Source organism: Aethalodelphis obliquidens, unplaced genomic scaffold (genome assembly GCF_003676395.1).
Source record: "Aethalodelphis obliquidens isolate GAN/ISIS:26980383/991018 unplaced genomic scaffold, ASM367639v1 scaffold5, whole genome shotgun sequence".
NCBI lineage: Eukaryota > Metazoa > Chordata > Mammalia > Artiodactyla > Delphinidae > Aethalodelphis > Aethalodelphis obliquidens.
The window spans coordinates 36,963,837-36,982,599 of record NW_020837949.1 but is presented as its reverse complement, the minus strand read 5'-3'; the positions used below and the strand labels follow the sequence as shown (position 1 = coordinate 36,982,599).

Genomic DNA, 18,763 nt, shown 5'->3' with positions numbered 1-18,763 from the left:
TAAGCACCATGGAGGGCAGGATTCTTGTCTAATTAAGTTATTCTACGCTTGGTCTCTCAAAGAATGCCAAGAACATAGTAGGTTCTCAGTAAATGTACAGTAAACAAATGAACGAGTGAATGAATGAATGTGAAATGCAATATTTTGCTTACTCCTCCTGGAAAGGGAGGCTCTCAGCTCTGCTTTGGTCCATGACAGAACTCTCCCTACAGCCACATGTGCAAACACAGAGCCCTACGGAAGCCACCTCCTTGGAATAAGGCATGCTGAAAGACATAAACAGCATTCTATAGTTTGATAAGAGCTTACTGCAGTAGTATTCTGGAAGTCAGAAATGAGGCAATGAGGTTTTCAGAGGCCTAATTGTGAATTACAACAGCTAGAAATGTCAAGGGTCATTGGCAATTGTTTATAGAGAAGGAAATTGAGATCTTACAATGTCAGGTAACCTGTTCTAGATCTCTTCAGTACCACTGCAGTTCTTTCCACACACCTTCCTTTTCTCCAAGAATGGAGAAAGCATGGAAAGAACCTGGTTTGTTCAACTGGACCCTCTCCTTGTATTTAGACGTGTAGGGAAGAGTTGCAGGGCTGGCAGCCATTATGGGCTGGACAGTTATTCTCTCCCACACAAGTGCGTAAGTAGAGGTTATACTTGATAGAGAAGTCCAGCTTTGGGATGCAGTAAGACCCTCACTAGAGGTGTCAGATATGGTGATCCTGAGGATTAGACAAGAGGCTCTAGCAACAAACACGCTGCTTCTGGCATTTAACCACAGGGACATGGAACCCTGCACAGAGAGTAGTAATTCTGGCTGGCTAGCTTAGGCCCCTAGCACGAGGACATCCCTGAAAATGTGATTATAGCAACGGTTCTTCTTTTTAAATCACTGATTTCAACCCCAGAGGTAAACTGGGGAAATATCAGTACTCTTTAAAGTTAAACAAAAGTCACAGCAAAGATCTCTGGGAAGAGATTTCTATGTCAATGAGCATGCTGGGTATGGAACTTATGATTTAGGGAAGACTTATTTACAAATAATTTTCTAAGTTGATTTGACTGTCATTTTGGTGTGGTTTTTGGTATTCAATTCAGAAAGATAAAAAGAATCCAAGATGCATAAAATTAGCAAAGATAAGGAACAAAGCAACAGTTTCCCCCAATTTGCCTTCTGCTATAAAATAAAAATAAATACCAAACAAAGTTTGAAGTGCATGGCCTTTTGTCCTGAGCTATTAGATCAGGATTAATAAACTGAATGGACTGTTATGTATAATATGCATAACACGATCCCCTTTTACTAATAAAAACCCTGAGTTCATGGATTCTACCTCCTAACTTTTCAATTCATTCTTTCTTGTACCTCAACTCCAACAATTCTGCCCCCTGGGACCCCCAGTTTATTGACCCATCCCTCCATCCCCTCCACTCCAACTTCCCATTTCTGTGGTCCATCATTCTAATCACTTCCTTGAAAATACCCTCAACCCCTCCCCCCTCCACACTTCCACTAATAACACTGCACCCTTGTAAAATCCAATTTGTGGCTCATTCCATGCCTACACTAATCTAAGTTTAATTAATGTGCACTAACCACAGAAGCACCCCAGGATAGGCAAACTTCCTACATTTACCTAATAAACTCACTCTTCTACTTTTCCAGACAATAATTTCATCCAGTCTCCTCTCCTCTCAAGCCTCCAATACCTCGACACTTCCCTTACTTTCAGCTCATGTAGAGAGAATTCCCACATGCCCTAGCATCCACCTATTACCCACCTGCATCTGTCTTCCTGTACTAGGTCTAAACTGCTCTTACCCAAGGCGAATTCTTAACCTTGCGCACCGGGTCCCCTGCTCCTTCCCCAACTCAAGGACACTGCTCCTACAGCTGTCCCCACTCTTCTACATCAGTTTCTCCTCTCTACTGAATGATTTCTCTCTAACAAACATGCTTTAAATGCTGCATCTTAAAAAAGAACACCACCAAAAAACCAATTTCTGGTGACCCACTTTTTTTTATAGCTACTATCCCATTTCTCTGCTCACCTGTATTCTTTATAGCAAAGTTTCTCAAAAGATTTGTCTATACTCACTGCCTGCCCTTCCTTTTCTCCAGCTTATTCTTTGACTCACTCCAGCCAGGCTTTCAACAGCACAAATCTACTAGAACAACTTGTCAGGTTCAGTGACCTCCATGATGCCAAATCAGGTGATAATTTCTCTGTCCTTATCTTATTTATCACTGGCACCTGACACATCTGATCAATTCCCTCTTGAAAAACTTTCTTCATTTAGTCTCCTGGATTCTATTCTTCCTCGATTCTCCTTCAACCTCACTGGCTATTCCTTCTTAATCCACATAATGGCTACTTTACATTCTCCCCAAATCTAAAGGTGTCAGTGCCCCAGGGATCCATCCTTGGACTTCCCTTGCTATCTAAACTTACTTAGACATCTCACCAGTCTCATGGCTTTGAAAATCTTCGACATCTGTGATGTGCTGGAGCTGGCCTGTACTGGCTCACAAGAGCTGGCAGTGTACATCTTTCCCCAACTCCAAGATCAGTGGCGTCATGTTGGCAGCTTGAAATTGACCATGGTGGGAGTATTTACCCCATGGAATCAGCAAATGCTATAATTTAGGGCTTCCCCTCCCCTCTCCATCACCCTGAGTGCTGGTTAAATATTTACAGCACACCACTGAACTATATGTTCTCATTGTCAAGTGTAAGTCTTCAGCTTGGATCTCATTCAACTGCCTACTTGATACAGTGAACGTCTAATAGACTTCTCAGCCTTAACATATTTAAAATGGAATGTTTGATTTTTGCTCTCCAAACAGATTCTTCCTGTTGTCTTCCCCACTTCATTAAATGACCACTTCATAATGAGGCCAAAATCTTGGGGTCAACCTTGAATTTTCTCCTTCTTTCACATCCAATCTGTCAATAAATCTGTAGACAAGAATCAAACCATTTAAATCTCTTACTTTGAGGACTGCATAAGCCCCCTAAATGGCCTGTTCCCATCTGGCCCACCTACAATCTATTATCCATGTAGCAGCCAGACTTATCTCCAAACTAAAGCCTCTAATGCCTCTTCTCACTCCAAATAAAGTCCAAAGTCCTTCCCATGACCTAAAAGACAACAGGGGATCTGGCTCCCCTGCTACCTCTCTGGTTCTCACCTCCAAACTCTCTCACGTGCTCATTCTGGCCTCCTTGTTATTCCTTGACAGTGCCAACCATGTTTCATGCCAACCATGTTTCAACCTCAAGTGTTTTATACTTACGGTTCTATATGCCTGAAATATTTTTTCCCCAGATACCCAAAGGCTCACACCTTCACTTCTTTTATGTTGTTGTTGACACACCTCTTTATCAGAGAGCTCTATCCTGACTGCCCTATGTAAAACAGCAACATAGCACCACTGCGTTCCAGCACCTGACTCCAGTTTAGTCTTCTTCACTGTATTTAACCCTACTCGATATATTATAGATTTATTTGCTCAAGTGTTGTCTGTCTTCCCTCTTTAGAGTGAAAGATCTATGAGAGGAGGTATTTTGTTGTGTTCACTGACGTATTTCCAACGCCCAGTAAAATGGTTGACATACAGCAGGTATTTAATAAATATTTGTTTCATGAACAAATATTTTAAAATAAATACATGTACACACAAAGAACACTTGGAAGTTCATGTGATAAAATGACTACACTGATTGTTTGTAGGGACTTTCTTTCTTCTTTACATGTTGCTGTTTCTTCTGAATTTTAACAACAAACATTAAAAACAAAACAAAACAAAACCCTGTGGACAAGGTTTGAAGTACAAGGACAAGATGGCAGAGATCTAACAGGTTCTACTGAAAATCACCTTTAGTCCAGTTTCCAAGTTCTGAGTTATAGTAACTTTCTCCAAATGTTCTTCCTCCTTTTTCTCCCATTTCACTTTTATTTTCCTCTTCTTCTTCCTTAAAGCTCAAAGCTCATCTTAGGCCCAAGTGAGAATTTATAACAAAGATTGGTGGAAGGAATGGTGTGGCACCATGGAAAGTCCTTTATTTTTTCTCACTTTAAATCCTACCCATGAAACTCTTCCAGGAATTTGGAAGAATGGTAAGACCCTGCTAGCCATCTCCCTATATTCTGAAACATCCACAAAAGCATAACTTGTGGAGCTTCTGAGCTAATTCCAAAATATTCCAAAGTCCCAACAACAAGACAAAGTCCTTCTCCTCTCCCTGAATCTTGGGCGAGTTACACAGCACTCAGGCGATGTAACAGGCACATATCTACTGGCAATGCCTCCATTCCTTTCAGACTGGAGAGGAGCCTGCTGCTTCCCCAATAATGTGGTTCTTCTCTATCTCTTGATTTTATTTATTTATTTACCTATCTATCTATTTATTTATTTATTTATGGCTGTGTTGGGTCTTTGTTGCTGCACATGGGCTTTCTCTAGTTGCAGCAAGAGGGGGCTACTCTTTGTTGCAGTGCGTGGGTTTCTCATTGCAGTGGCTTCTCTTGTTGTGGAGCATGGGCTCTAGGCGTGCGGGCTTCAGTAGTTGTGGCGCACAGGCTTAGTTGCTCCACGGCATATGGGATCTTCCCAGACCAGGGCTCGAACCCACGTCCCCTGCATTGGCAGGTGGATTCTTAACCACTGTGCCACCAGGGAAGTCCCTCTCTTGATTATTATACTGCTCTTGAAGCAAGATTCACCAGAACCTTCTCTGGTCACAATGTACACTACCAGAAGTGCACACTTCTGGGTCACAGGGAAAACCAGAATATCCCTAGACTGGGGGCTGGTGGAGGCAGGGAGTGGGGGCTTCAGAGGGTGGTAATGAATGCAAAAGAATTAAAATAGAGACAACAGGAAATGATAACTTTATGGATAAGTAATGTCCACATGAATAAATCCTGTAACGTCTGTACGTCTTGGGTTTTTTAGATCTATAAAATGGGAAAATTACTTCACATCATCTCTAAGACCTGTTTGAGTTGACATTACTTGATCCTCATTTGAATACTGTTTGAGGATGCATGGTGATGTAGATATATGCAAATCAATATGAATTGGAGCCAATCAGAGGCTTTTCTAGTGACTTCACATGCCTAGGAAAGTCCCCGAGGGTTCCCCTGAGTTGTCTGAGAGCTGGATCAGCTCTTGGCTGGAGAGACAGCAGATGGGTCAGGACTGCCTAAAACCACCTGAGCCAGTCAGGTCTTTACTGCTGCATCTTCTCTTTCTATCTAGTCTTTCCAGACTGTGAGAGTGATGGACTGGGTTTTATGAAAGTGACCAACTTAAGAAGAACCCTGTAGATTTCCATAGGTATTCTGTTTCCTTCCCCTCTTGCATCTATGTTTCCACAGAGGTTATTGGTTCTTCGAGAAGTGAGCCCGTTCACTTCCCAGGAGTTCACTCACCTTCGTTTCTCTCTTGTGCAGGTCTCTGGTTTGTCACACACTTTCTACAGATTAGCCCACACTGTTGTTTCAGCTCAGTTAGCAGACTACCCAGCACAACAAAGCCATGGAGACAATCCTGCCAGACACTTACTGGAACAATGCCGGAACTCGAAGCGGATGTGCGCTCCCCTGAATTTATCCACAGGGATAGGAAGTTTCAGTAGCTCAGACCACCTGGGACTGTTGTTATGATAAAGCACAAAGGAGTGGTACTCGCTAGCTGGTGGCTCTCCAGAGCCAAAGGAGATAAAATCCTAATAAAGGAAATATGCAGGTTAAAGACAGCTTCATTTCAAGATGATGTGGGGAGGAGCAGAGCAATTGCTCTGCTGTATCTGCCTGCTCCCCAAATAGCATTTCAGGTGAAATTATCTCCTCAGTTCTTTACGGGCCTGTTTCTACACTTGCTTCTGCTGACAGGCTGTGTCTGTTTCATCCTGAGGCTGGTCTCCCAGGGTCTACTCGGCTAAGGGTGGACCTCAGTGACATGAGTGAGATGGGCAACTGTGTGCCCAATTTGGAGTCAACGACATGATAAAATTCTCAACCTGCTACAGCCAAAAACCTGTTCTGTGCCTTCTTGTAAAACTCACTAAGCCCCGGGCTCACATGAAACACTTCTTCCATAAAGGAACCTGATATTATAACCCCAATTAGTAAGAGCTTAATCCTCATGCCCTATTTTGGTTAAAATGAAAATACATAGGATGATCTATGATTTTTGCTTTGTTTTACCAATTGCCAAAAGCAAAAGTATGCATCTTCAAAACTATGACAGATGAAAGGGGAAAAATGAAATGGCATAAAAATGCTGCATTTAAGGAATAGCTGTTAGGAGGACATTGCTGACACAAACACACTGTAAAAGCCTTTTTTTTTTTTTTTTCTACTTTCTTTTCTAAAAGGCATTTTCATACTTTAAGAAAAAACTACACAGGGGTGGAAAAGAAAAATAAGATTGGAAATAATGCAAATCAGAAATTAGCTGATCGCATTAAAGATGAACCCAAAGCAAGGATGTGGAATTGTTTTACCAAAAAGAATCCAGCATTAACGTACCTTCAAGGTCTGGCCGCTACTCTCTACAATGAACATCGTAACTTCCACATTTCTGGCCACACTCTTTCCTCCTTTCTCAAACTCTCCCCTTTCTATAGTGATGTATAAATCATTCCGCATTTCACCTAGTAGGAGAGGAAAATTGAAACCATGTTATATATAGTAAAAAGTGTAATAAAGTACTCTATCAAGAAAAACTTCAGTTCATAAAAATAGTGTTATAGCATACATATAAAAGTAAAATATACAATATTTATACTTTTATAAAAAGGTCCCCACCCTTACTACCAACATCCAAGAAAAGCAAAGGCCAGCTTCTGCTAGTCTGAGTTAGCAATACTGAAGATGCACATTTAGGAGGACAGTACTGGGCCTGGGTAGGAAGGTGTTGTCAAATTTCACCATTTTTCAATATTTCCCTCATTTCATTTATGAGGTGCGATTACAAAATGACAGCCTAGCAGGGGTGGCTCAAAGAAACTAGTCTTAATACGTTATAGTCACAGCATTTAGAGAAGAAGAAATACCTAAGTGGAAGAAAATGATCGGACTGCAAAGGGTACAGTTACAATTTAAATCTTTCCCAAAATTCGTGGATGAAATGACCTCACTACTGGAAGAATCCAGAGTAGTGTTTATGAACAGATGTAGAATAAGTCAGTCATACAGACACACTTGGCTTAATATTTCTTGCCATCAAGCTATAAAACAAATGAGAAGGGCCCTGGATTCAAACTGACATAGTCTATGTACACATATATCATCTATTTTTGTTTCTCCATTAGCTATTTATAAACTTGAATGCTTTTTCATCTTGCCCCCCTTTCTTATTCCTGCAAGAAAAAAACAGAATATAATGCCAGCTAGCAGCGTGAGGCAAACACGCTCGGCAGCACGCTTTGATCTCTCCTGTAAGAATTAAATTAGGGGTAAGCAGTGAGTGGATACGGACATGAGAAGTAAGTAAACCGAGTGTGGCTAGAAAGTTTTTGAAGGTAAATGTTGGTGAGGTTGGCCAAGGTTGAATTTACTTAACATAGCTTTCAAACATTTGAAGGCCCAAACGCGATATATGTTTTTGCTAATAAAAAATCTCTCCTTAAGAAAGTAAATCACCAGAAGGAACAATAACCATACAAATATGCCCACACCTGGGAAATTTCTCAAACTTCCTGACCAAAGTGTTTCTAAGAAAGTACCCTAGCTTTCAAAAACATGGAGGAATACAGGTGTGCCTGGTCACCTTCCTTCATAAAGACCAACTTTTAATGAGAACATCATTTGCAAATGACTTTGGTGGAACAGGAAACAGATGGGCCATAAAAGAGAGAAACTGAATAAGTTCTAAAAGGGATGACGTCTCACCCACCCTTTACAAAGAGTATATAAGGAATACATTAGTGGAAACAACTAATACAGTGGTCTCTGTCTTATGAATTTCCCAGTACTCTCACACAACTCATACAAATCAACCTGGAAAGGCAATGAACTTGGAATTCCAGGAGAAAAGCAACGTATTTCAACACGTGTAAAATTATTTGTGTATGCTTTGAAGGTTTTTTGTTTTAACCATATCCATTAAAAAAAAATTTTAAGAGAAAATGGTCCAGTAAATTTTACAAGTTTTCTAGTTTTTTATAACCCAGTTCATCTAATTACTATAAAGTTATCATTTTATATATATGTATTCATACATACACAACACACATTCTCAATTTTAACAATTACATTATAGAATAAATAAGCTCACAAACTTTGTCCTCTGAAGCCATCAATTTCAACTCAAAACAGGTCTGCAACGCTAATGGTCTGCACACGTGCTATTTCAACAATCCGAGAGGAAATTCTTGACAATAGTTTTCCCGCGAACAGACTTGGCAGGTAAAAACACAACACAAAAATCAAGGTACTTCAGAGCAAAGGATGTTAGTTAACAGTAGTAAAATTCCTTTGCTTCTTGGAGGAGGTGACACATGATGAGTGGCCGTGCTTACACACAGACTATAAAACACACACTGATTAATGGGAAGTACAGCTACAGGAGTTTTTACCTTAGAAATTTCTCGTAATGAGTGATTAGCTTGTCCAAGCTACATGGGGATTAACTGTCACGCAAAATGGAGAGGAAGTGTTTCTTGGGAGGGGGACTTCCAACTCTCAGCTGTTGGAAGGACCGGCAACTCTGACTTAAGCAAAGACGGGAGGTGGGGAGCGGGGGTGGTGAGGGAGGTTTGCAAGGCAACCTGTCTCCCCCCCTCTGTGTGCAGGCTGGCCCTACAGAAGAACAGGGGTGGGGGGACAGTAACATACTGCCAGTGCCAGGAAATTCTTTCTTCGTGTATTCATTCAGCAAATATACCGTGAGCACCTACTATGTGCCAGATATTATTCTAGTCCCAGTACATTCAGCAGTGAACAAAGCAAAAATGGCTTCCCTGTGGAGGGATTCTAGTAGGAGTAGGTCTTGAACAAAGAAGTAAAACACAGAGCACACTGAATAATGCTACGTACCATGGATAAAAGTAAGAGGAGACGGGGTGTTGAATGGAGGAGAGGGGGTGTCACGTGAGAGAGGCCCTCATTAAGAGGATGAGACATCTGTGGAAGCTATGGTGTGTTCCAAAGGGACCAAAGTTAAAAATGGCCTTTGCTTCCCAAATGGACCCCTAGAGCTGGTTTAGCTTATAACTTTGCTGGATTCTTCTCTCTCTTCTGAATTCAAATAAGCCTAAAAAAAGGTAGGGTCACAGGAAGACTGGAATAAGGAGATCTGGATTCAAGTCTTTCTCTGCTACCATCTATTCTCTGTGACATTAGTCTAGACAGGGTAAGATAAACGTTGGGGCCTCAAGTTTCTGTGTTATGAAAGTGGGGAAGGGGTAAAGGCAGAGAGGTAGGGACGGGAGAGGCAGTAGGAGGGCTGAGACTATTATGTCATGCTTGCTGTTTCTGTGACTTACAAAAGAAGTTCTGGACTGTAACACACTCATAAATTAAAACACCTTATACATATGTTTTAGTTTTCTGTTCTTTAACTGTCACCGTCCCTGTCCCGGTAACCCTCTTTATCTTTTGCAAAACTTTTAGACTAAAATAAGATTTCTTTGAAAAGAGAATACATGACAAGAACATTTCTCCTGAATGCCATTCTGCCTGTGTCCCCCCAGGAATCTGCAGCTTGCTATGTTCTAATACTGCAAGGTGCCACGTTTTGCCAAAATATGCAGAAGGATGAAGTTGAAACAAGTGCTAATTAAAGTCAATACACTTGAGGTTGGCTCTGAAGAAAACTAATAAGCCCAAATGGTGTTAAGAAAGCACCTTGGGTAATTAGGAGAGAAATCATAAACTAAGTATGAAATGGAGTCATAGCACCAATCGTGAAAAGCTACTTGCCTGACAATGTTTATTAATACCTTGCACATCTTAAATTTATTGCTCTGTAAATTTGATGTGCTTGACACTTCTCTCTGTTTCACAGGCCCACTGACTGGGAAGCCTTTACACATGTGAAGGTTTCTCAAAACATCACTGTAGACGAGATAGAGATAAGGCCACAGCAATAGGAACAAACTCAAAAAGAGTTCAGTGACTACAATCAAATGGGGTTAATTTATGGCTTGACCTCAACAGGCAAGAGGTTTTTATCAGTAGCTGAAAACCTGATCCTTGATTCTGTCCTATGAATGAACTGGATAAAGGCATAGAGGACATGCTCATCACGTCAAGTAAACCACTGTCCCCAGCCACAGGGGCTAGTCCAGTGCCTTTTCTGTGCTAGATATTTGCTGTTATTTTTGGAACTGGAAAAGAAAAGTTCCTGTCCTTCTTAAAAACAAAAGAACATACATAAAAGACTCCGGGTTTTTGTGAACTTAGATGATGATGATGATGATGATGATGTTCAGTAGTAGATAGTAGCAGATAGACAGTAGTCAGGTACTTATAGCCAAGTGCTACAAGTAGAATATCTCATTAAATCCTCATATTAACCTTATAGAAAGGCCCTATTTTTCCATTTTACAGATGAGGAAACTAAACTATAGAGATTAAGAATCATGCCCAATGTACTATCCGTATCTCTGCTTTAGCCATGAAAATGTAATTCAATAGGATGAGAACATCCATCAAATAAGCTAGTGCAATTCAGCCTTTGTCTCCAAAAGACTAGTGCCTTGAGCAAGGAAGGTAACAGTCCCACCCTGATTGGTCAGACCAATTATGAAGCACTGATTTCATTTCTAGGACAGAGACAGACAGAAACGGTATCATCCAGATCATAAATGATATGGAGAAGGGACACATCAGAGGAGAGATGAGGGAGACGAGAGTTAACTGAATTTTAAAATGTTGAGGTTACAAGCAGAGAAACTCAACCCAATGGATAGAAGGTAGAGGGAGACGAGTTCAACATGAAAGAGGTCATTTTGAGAGAAGATGTAAGATGTGATGGTGTGATCTTGGCCATTATTAATACTCAAGTACAAGCCGGAAAACCATCCTCAGGGACCTCAGGAGGACATTCATGCATTGGACACATGGTTGAGCTGGATGGCCCTTCATGTGTGTAGCAGGCACCCCGTTACCTCCCCAAAGATGTCCAGGTCCTAATCCTGGGAACCTGTGAATAGATTACTTTACACGGCAAAAGGGACTTCGCAGATGTGATTAAGCTGACAATCTTGAGATGGGGAGATTTTCTTTGATTATCAGGGTGGACTCAATATAATTACAAAGGTCCTTATAAGAGGGAGGCAGAAGGTCAGTGTCAGAGAAGAGGATATGATGAGAGAAGCAGAGGTTGAATGATGTTGGGCCATAAGCCAAAGAGTACAGGGAGTCTCCAGAAGCTGGCAAAGACAAGAAAATGCATTCTCCTTTAGAGAATGCATCAGAAGAAATGCAGCCCTGCTGACACCCTGATATTAGCCCAGTGAGACTCATGCAAACTTCTCATCTCCGGAACGGTAAAATAGTACATTTGCATTGTTTTAAGCCACCCCATTTGTGACGATTTGTTACAGTAGCCATAGGAAACTAATATAATATGCCATTCACACCTAGGCTTCTACTACTTCAGGATACCTTCAGGGCAGCGGTGGAGGGGGGAGGGGCAGGGTAAGGGATAGGGGCAAGATTCACAAGTAACAGGAAATCAAGGCAGACCACACACAGGGAAAACTTATGCATGGGATGAAAAATTAACCTTGGATTTCTCACATAGAGTACACTTCAGTAAAACATATCTGTTCTCGTTTTTGTTTTGCTTTATTTTAAAAGAATACTCTGCGATGTTAAACTTTCGAGGGGGTAGCTTTTTAATTTCTGTTTATGACTATCAAGCAAGCAATGGCAAATGATACAACAGCAGCCATGAAGGACTTTCCAGACAGTGGTGCACAAAGACAGGAGCAGGGATGGGCTGCCCTTCGTACTCTAGGACAACGCATGCATTTCTGGTAGTGTCTGTTGGGGAAACCCTACACCCTTGGGCAAGTGGGGCATGTAAGCTTCATAATCTGGGGGCAGCAGCCTCTTCCCCAATGTGATCTGGGGCTGGGATCCAACCTCAGGGTGACACGCCTCCCCCTCTCTTTGGTCACTGTGGCATTCCTTGAGTGAAAGACCACCACTCCTTGGTGACATGATCAGGGGTTCAGATCTAAGCAGAGTAGTTGCACCTATATGATATGGAGGTCCAGTGACTTGGACTGGGGCGTGGTGAGCTTTGGTTAGATTTACGATATATTTTTAGGGAACATCAAATAAAGCAGGGTCCCACTTGCTTTCTCCAAAAGAAGGATTATTTGAGGCAATTCCATCTGGTGATGTACATGTCTCTATCAGTAAGTGGTAAATAATAATAATATATATATTTAAAAGAATAAAATTATATATCTTCTTAAATGGGAGGCAAACATCTCTACAACATTCTTCTTACCCCAGTCTATCACTAATCACTATCTAGTCAACTTTAACCAAATAGAAATTTGACTTATTTGAACTATTGCCTAAAGACCAAAGGAAAAGGAGGCTTACTCTGGAAAATACTTGTAAAATAAACTTAAACAAATCTGGAAATCACTATCACAGCTACTACTGCTGGCAACCATTTGAAACATAGGCTCTGTTCATCGCTTTCAGTGTGAGCCTCTAGCCTCCAAATCTCAACCCTTCCCTCCCCTATCAGTCCACCACTTTTCCTTAATTCTTTTTAGGATTAGGAACTGCCAAGATGTATTAAAAGTGAATGCAATGGAAGGTATTAATTAGGTGTTCCTTAACAAAGAGGGATAGTTTTACCAGTTGATATGTGACAACAAGTCTCCAGGAGAGAGGGTACAGGTAGGGAAGATAAAGTAGGGAGACCATGATGATTGCCTAGAAAGAAGCATAAACTCAATAAGAATGGACCCTTAGGGTGGGAGGAGGACACCGCCTCACCTCCCATGACATTCCTGACACATCAGCCAGCTTTGTTCCAAAGCGTCTGGTGGATGGAAACTTAGTCCTTCCTGATATTCAGCAACGGCTCGAGCTCTGCTTTGTACAGTCTGTTAAGACATTTAAAGCTTGGCTGTCCAATTCCATAACGACTGCCACATGTGGCACCTGAGTCCTTGAAATGTGACTTGGCTGGAAAGAGATGTGCTGTAATGTATAGTAGTTACCAGCCTTCAAAGACTTAGGTTGAAATAGTGTAACATAACTCATTATGAATTTTTTATATGGATTACCTATTAAAACGATATTTTGGATGCATTGGGTTAAATAAAATATATTGTTAAAATTAATTTCATCTCTTTCTTCCTACTTTTTTTTAAATGGTTACTAGAAAAGTTAAAATTACATTTGTGTCTCGCACTGTATTTCAACTGGAGAGCATTGACTGAAACATTTTCACTGCCCTCCCTCTCATGGGCTCAGAGGCCAGACCATGGAACTTTCTGTAGAGTTATTTGGTTCGTAGGTGGCAGTGATGGAGCTTCACAGAGGGTAACTTTTCTTCTTTGGAAACTGGGTACTCTAAGAAATAAAGTGATGAATGACTGACCCTTAGCAACAGGAAGGGTTCAGAGGACTTCATGACAGGCCGAAAGCACATGGGCAGGTAGTCTCCTTATACCAGGTGACATTCCCGAGACTAGCCCATGCAAAAGCCAGACCAAGGGGAGAATCTCTGTTTACACGGTTTTCCCATCCCAAATAGAGTTTGGCATTGATGACATTCTGTGATCCTCAAGAAGAGTTTTGTGTACGTTCCTGTTAGTGTCAGGACCACAGATAATTCATTCTGCAGAAAGGCAGTAACTAAGTTAATGAAGGTCCTGTAGGTATAAACACGTGCTTCACCCATCCTGACCCCAATTCACAATACTAACTCTGAAGGACAAGTCTAGAAAAACAAAAGGAAAACAAACAAAAAACCCCATCATCCTAGCAGACTGTCAATATAACACTGGGATCAGAAATGCTGTTCACATATATTTTCTTATTGAAAACTCAGCTCAAGTTTTCATCAGAGCCACCAGTGAGAATTAACTGACAAGTCAAAATTCTAAAAAATAACAAAGGAAAACAAAACAATGGCTGTTATGTTTGCCAATGTAAAATATTCCATTGAGTTGTAAAGTTGCTTTCAGCTGTTTAAGTTAATACACACATCCTTCCCTTCTCCATCTAATTTGAAAGACTCAAAAGCCAAAGAAGAAAAAATGAGAGAACAAAAAGAAGAAAGTGCTTTAAAAAAAATCTCTTGCAGTCTTGGGCACTGCAGACATGTGTCTAGGAGGATTGATTCCCTGGTCAGCATGAACCTCGCCATAACGTGGTATAAGAAAGGGACAGAAGTGAAACTTATTCCACAGAAAGCTCATTTTCATCATTAAAGCCAGACAAGAGCTGCATGAGCACAGCACACCCCAGACAATTATTCAGCCAGTGAAGTGTCACGTTGCTTAATATTTTTCCATTTCTCAATGATGCGGCTCAGAGACCAAGCTGAGGAATTCTTTTAGCAGCTGGCTGCATTCTGTTCCAAAATATGCTTTTTATATTAGATTTACCCATCAATTTGCTTCCCAGTGGGATGAAATTTTTTTCTTTTTTGTTAAAGAGGAAATACCAGCTATTTATAGCAACTGAAGGAAATAATGAATGGTTGCAAGAGCCACTGAATAACATGCCACCAAGTAAACAGTGCTGTAAACAGTCATTTTCGACAATAGTTAACAGAAGATGCTCAGGCAGACTGGGTCCCTAAGCTAGGTCAGGCCACCTCAGGAAACTTTCCAGGCTGTTCTCTTAGGCTTTCCTGCATGAATGCATTTCCGTCAGGAGATCACAAAATGCCGCGACAGTCAATGCCAGTCAGTTTCTGCATCATGTTAGGTCTTTATGGACAACAGTCCTACCATCAGTCTCATAACTGCGCCAGAGGCCTGTCAGATGCAACTTCCATTGCTTGCTTTTTACACATGGGATTTAAACAGTGATTTAAAGGATCTCATTTCTAAAAATACTGTCGACAATTTGAGACTATTTGGTCTATTTTTTTTTCTTGGTTGTGGAAAGTAGGATGTAGAGCCCTGAGAAAGACTTACTTGGCATTTACTTTGTTGGTGTGAATCTCCTTAACTTCTACCATTTCCACTCAGAAACAAACACTTTTTTGGAGTCTCTTTTGGTTGCTAATATAGATCTGATTTATATATACAAATAGAAAGAGGAGATGTATAGAAATACATATAGCGTCTGCATATGGCTGCTTATTTATATACACACATACACACATATCTCTGGTGGAAAAAGCCTCCAAAAAAGGCTAACCATTGCTTAATAACCATTCTTGCCAAAACCTGTAAGGATTTCCCCTAAGTGACTTCAATAACACTTCCCACCAGAGGGTAAAATATTTTCTGTATTCAACTTCAGTTTTCCTATTATGGCCATAATGAAATGCAACCATGACCCCCACAAGTTATCCACCCTAATATAATAAAAATGTAAAGTTTTTTTAAAAAGGAATTAAATATCTCATTTTATTCTTAAGCATGGCCCATTTGAACTCTTTGAAGCTGACAATTTGAAAAATTTCTCAAGCGTCAAAAGCAGACAAAGTAGCCATATTTCATCATGTAGTGCATCCCAAGTCACTTACCAGGCATAATAATATTAGAAAAACCCAACTTCCGGGTGATGGATACTCCATGAGAAAATACTGATGAGTATTCCCTTCTGATTTGTTCAATGTCTCCATGCAAGAGTTGTAGGGAAACTGCTAAACCTAAAACAAAGGAGACCAGAGTTAAAAAAAAGGACAGAAACAGCATGAACAGAAACTGAAATTGTTTCAACAAGCCCAAATCTATGGTATCATTGTTTTAAACTGAAGATTAATATTCAGACAAAATTAATGGAATCTATAAGACAAACATCTAGAGAACACTTTTCCAACTTGACTACCTGAGTTTTTCCACTTACAAAGAAGGTTCCAAGAAGCTAGAAAAAAACCTGAACAGAACACTAAGAAGAGGAAGTCTGGCTTCCAGTCCCATCACCCGCTTCTCCAGCACCCTGCCAGACAGAAACACCCCTGCACCAACCTCAGCCTAGCAAATGGCAGGGGCTATCCAGCCCTGGAAGATATTGATCTTAAAAAGGGAGTTCTAATTTCTTTAAAACTCTATAAGGCCTGTGAATAATTACTAATCAAATGTCATAAACATGAACACAAAGCTAAACACATAAAAATTCAAGGATCTTAAGGATATTCAGAGATTTTTAAAAAAAAATTTAAGAAAGGTGATTGTAATAAAACCAACATTATATTCTTAATATTATATACAGTAGAAACTCATAATCACATTATTTTCTACTGAGCAGAATTGAGCAGGATGCAGGCCACTTTGATAAACAAGAGGGAATTTAGTCAGTAAAATAGTAAAATTAAATTTTTTTGTTACCCCAATTATACTGACATTACCACAGCGGGATATACTGAGGACATTGAATGATACGTTTTTCATACCTTATTCTCCCAACTCTAGCTATAGGAAAAAATTAATGCCCTATCTTTTTGAATACTTATGTTTGCCTATTTCCAACATGCTGTTTCTCTTTCAGTCTTTTAATTCCCTGTTCCTTTTCTCTTCTATTGTTTTAAAACAAAAAAGACAAAAAAAAAAAAGTCCCTCACTTACGTTAGTGATAGAAAATGAAACCAGTCAAAGGTGACTTATTTTTTTAAAAACTTTCAATCATCATTAACCTGAATTCAATTTTAAAATGAATTTGGATGGTGGATCAAGAGAATGATAAATCTGTACTCCAAAGATCCTCCATCTACATCATTACTTATCACCCTTTTCACTCAGTTACATACATACAATTGTGGAAGTAGTCACTCCCAATTCCTAATGCACAGCACTACAATGTTATCTGCAAACATACACCATAAGCATGGCAACAATCATGCTGGGATGCAACAGAAATGCAAGACATTTGCCATGCATCTAGATTGGAATCTTCCTTTCACTTGTCTTCAGTAAAATGAAGAAACAAGCAACAACAAAAGTAGTGTGTTGTTGGTTTGTTTGCTTGCTTTTCAATTGAGTGGGTAAAACATCAGGAAAATTTGTTTTTATAAAAAAGTACTAGGTTCGGAAAGAAGATGGAGCCTTTCCTGGGGTTCAACTCTGACCTAGATGAGGCATACCCAAAAAGGCAATGACATAAGAAAAGAAGGGCAGGATGTGGCTGCATCACTGTGTCCTCTGGTGTGTGGATCTAATAGAATGCTGGTGTCAGAAAGTTGTGAGAATTAGATTAAATCTGGCAGGCACTCAGGAACTTTAATTAAATCTTCATCCTATTTTCACCTAACTATCCTTTAGCTCCCTCCCTGCCCCCAGCCCACACGAGATGGATGACTGAGGGTGATAGAGTGGAGGAGTGTCAGTCCTCTGATAGCCACATGGAATGAAACAGGGGAGAATGAGTCATCTGGATGGTTGGATGCGGACAACTTGGATGTGGTACTACTGGTTCCTTTTAAAACCCAGAGGCTGGTGACTGAAGATAAACTAACACATGTTATAATCCATCTGTCCCAGCAGCTATTTCTTCCTGATTCACGCTCTCCTGGTACCCCCACCTCATTACTGGTGTCTCTGTTCTCCTCCTACTTCTGTCCTTTTGCCTTCAAAACACTCACCCACACTGTCATCATCATTATGAACATCGGCAGAAGCTGATATCTGTAGAATAGCAGTGTGTGCCAGACACAGTATATAATAACCATCCCTCCTGCTGGGTAGAACACTGTTCTAGTACCCCAGGACACTATAAGCAATGCTTTCACATAGAGAATCACAAGCACTAAACAAAATTCTTGAGGTCCTGTGATGTTTTGCAAGGACAGATCATTTTACTAGAACTTCTCATCAAAGGACCTGATCAGAGATACTAGCAACCTTATGTGGTATGTACAATGTAAGAAAAAAACTAAACAGTAATGAAAAAACAAAGAGATCATGCTATTCAGGGTAGAGACTGGAGGAAGGAAATTGACCAGAATTCTTGTTTTGCTCTATTGGAGCCAGAATTCATTTAACCATCAGTGATTTATTTTATTTTATTTTTTACATAAGTTGAACGCAGAGGATATGACAATGAGAAAAGAAAGGCATTCAGTCAATGTGGATTCTAAAGACAATTAAAGATAGGAAATAGAGAAAAAATAAGTTTTGTGGAAAGACAGATAGATGTAAGCATGAACAAAGAAATGCATCAATGTTCTCGAGATAGCCAGAGCCATTGAGATGAGAGAAGGCAAGAGGATAGAGAGGACCCAAGTAGAAGACAACAGACAGAAAGGAGCCAGCTAATGGATAAGGGAAGGCAATGAGGAAGTGACAGGGGGAAAACAGACAAAAGAGTAGAGGGGAAAAAGGAAAATTAGGCATTCAACAGTTGAATGCATTCTAAAATTCAGTTAGAAGATATGGTAGTTTTCAATCTGAAGGTTTAGAAAGATATAGATGAAAGCCCCAGGCATAATGATTTCATTTGTCTGGCCTACTGATATCAATTTGGAGGGGAAGGTATTGTTGAGGTGACCCAATTTCTTCAGAATGAAGAACTCACCGAGAATCAAGAACTGGAAAGGTCAAGTGGGCCAAGGGCTTGACCACAATGTACTTGGCTCTTCCCAAATCATCAATT

At 40.3% G+C, this 18,763-nt stretch overlaps 1 protein-coding gene across 1 annotated transcript in view; it reads right to left on the bottom strand.

The window, feature by feature from the left end:
- Positions 1 to 18,763, bottom strand: part of DOCK4 (dedicator of cytokinesis 4) — a 480,421-nt gene that overhangs the window by 165,341 nt on the left and 296,317 nt on the right. Inside the window, exons 13-15 of the mRNA XM_027102161.1 lie at positions 15,699 to 15,824; positions 6,539 to 6,663; positions 5,571 to 5,733 (exon numbers count right to left, since the gene is read on the bottom strand). Of these exons, the coding sequence (XP_026957962.1) occupies positions 5,571 to 5,733; positions 6,539 to 6,663; positions 15,699 to 15,824 (414 nt within the window). The remainder of the gene's footprint in view (positions 1 to 5,570; positions 5,734 to 6,538; positions 6,664 to 15,698; positions 15,825 to 18,763) is intronic.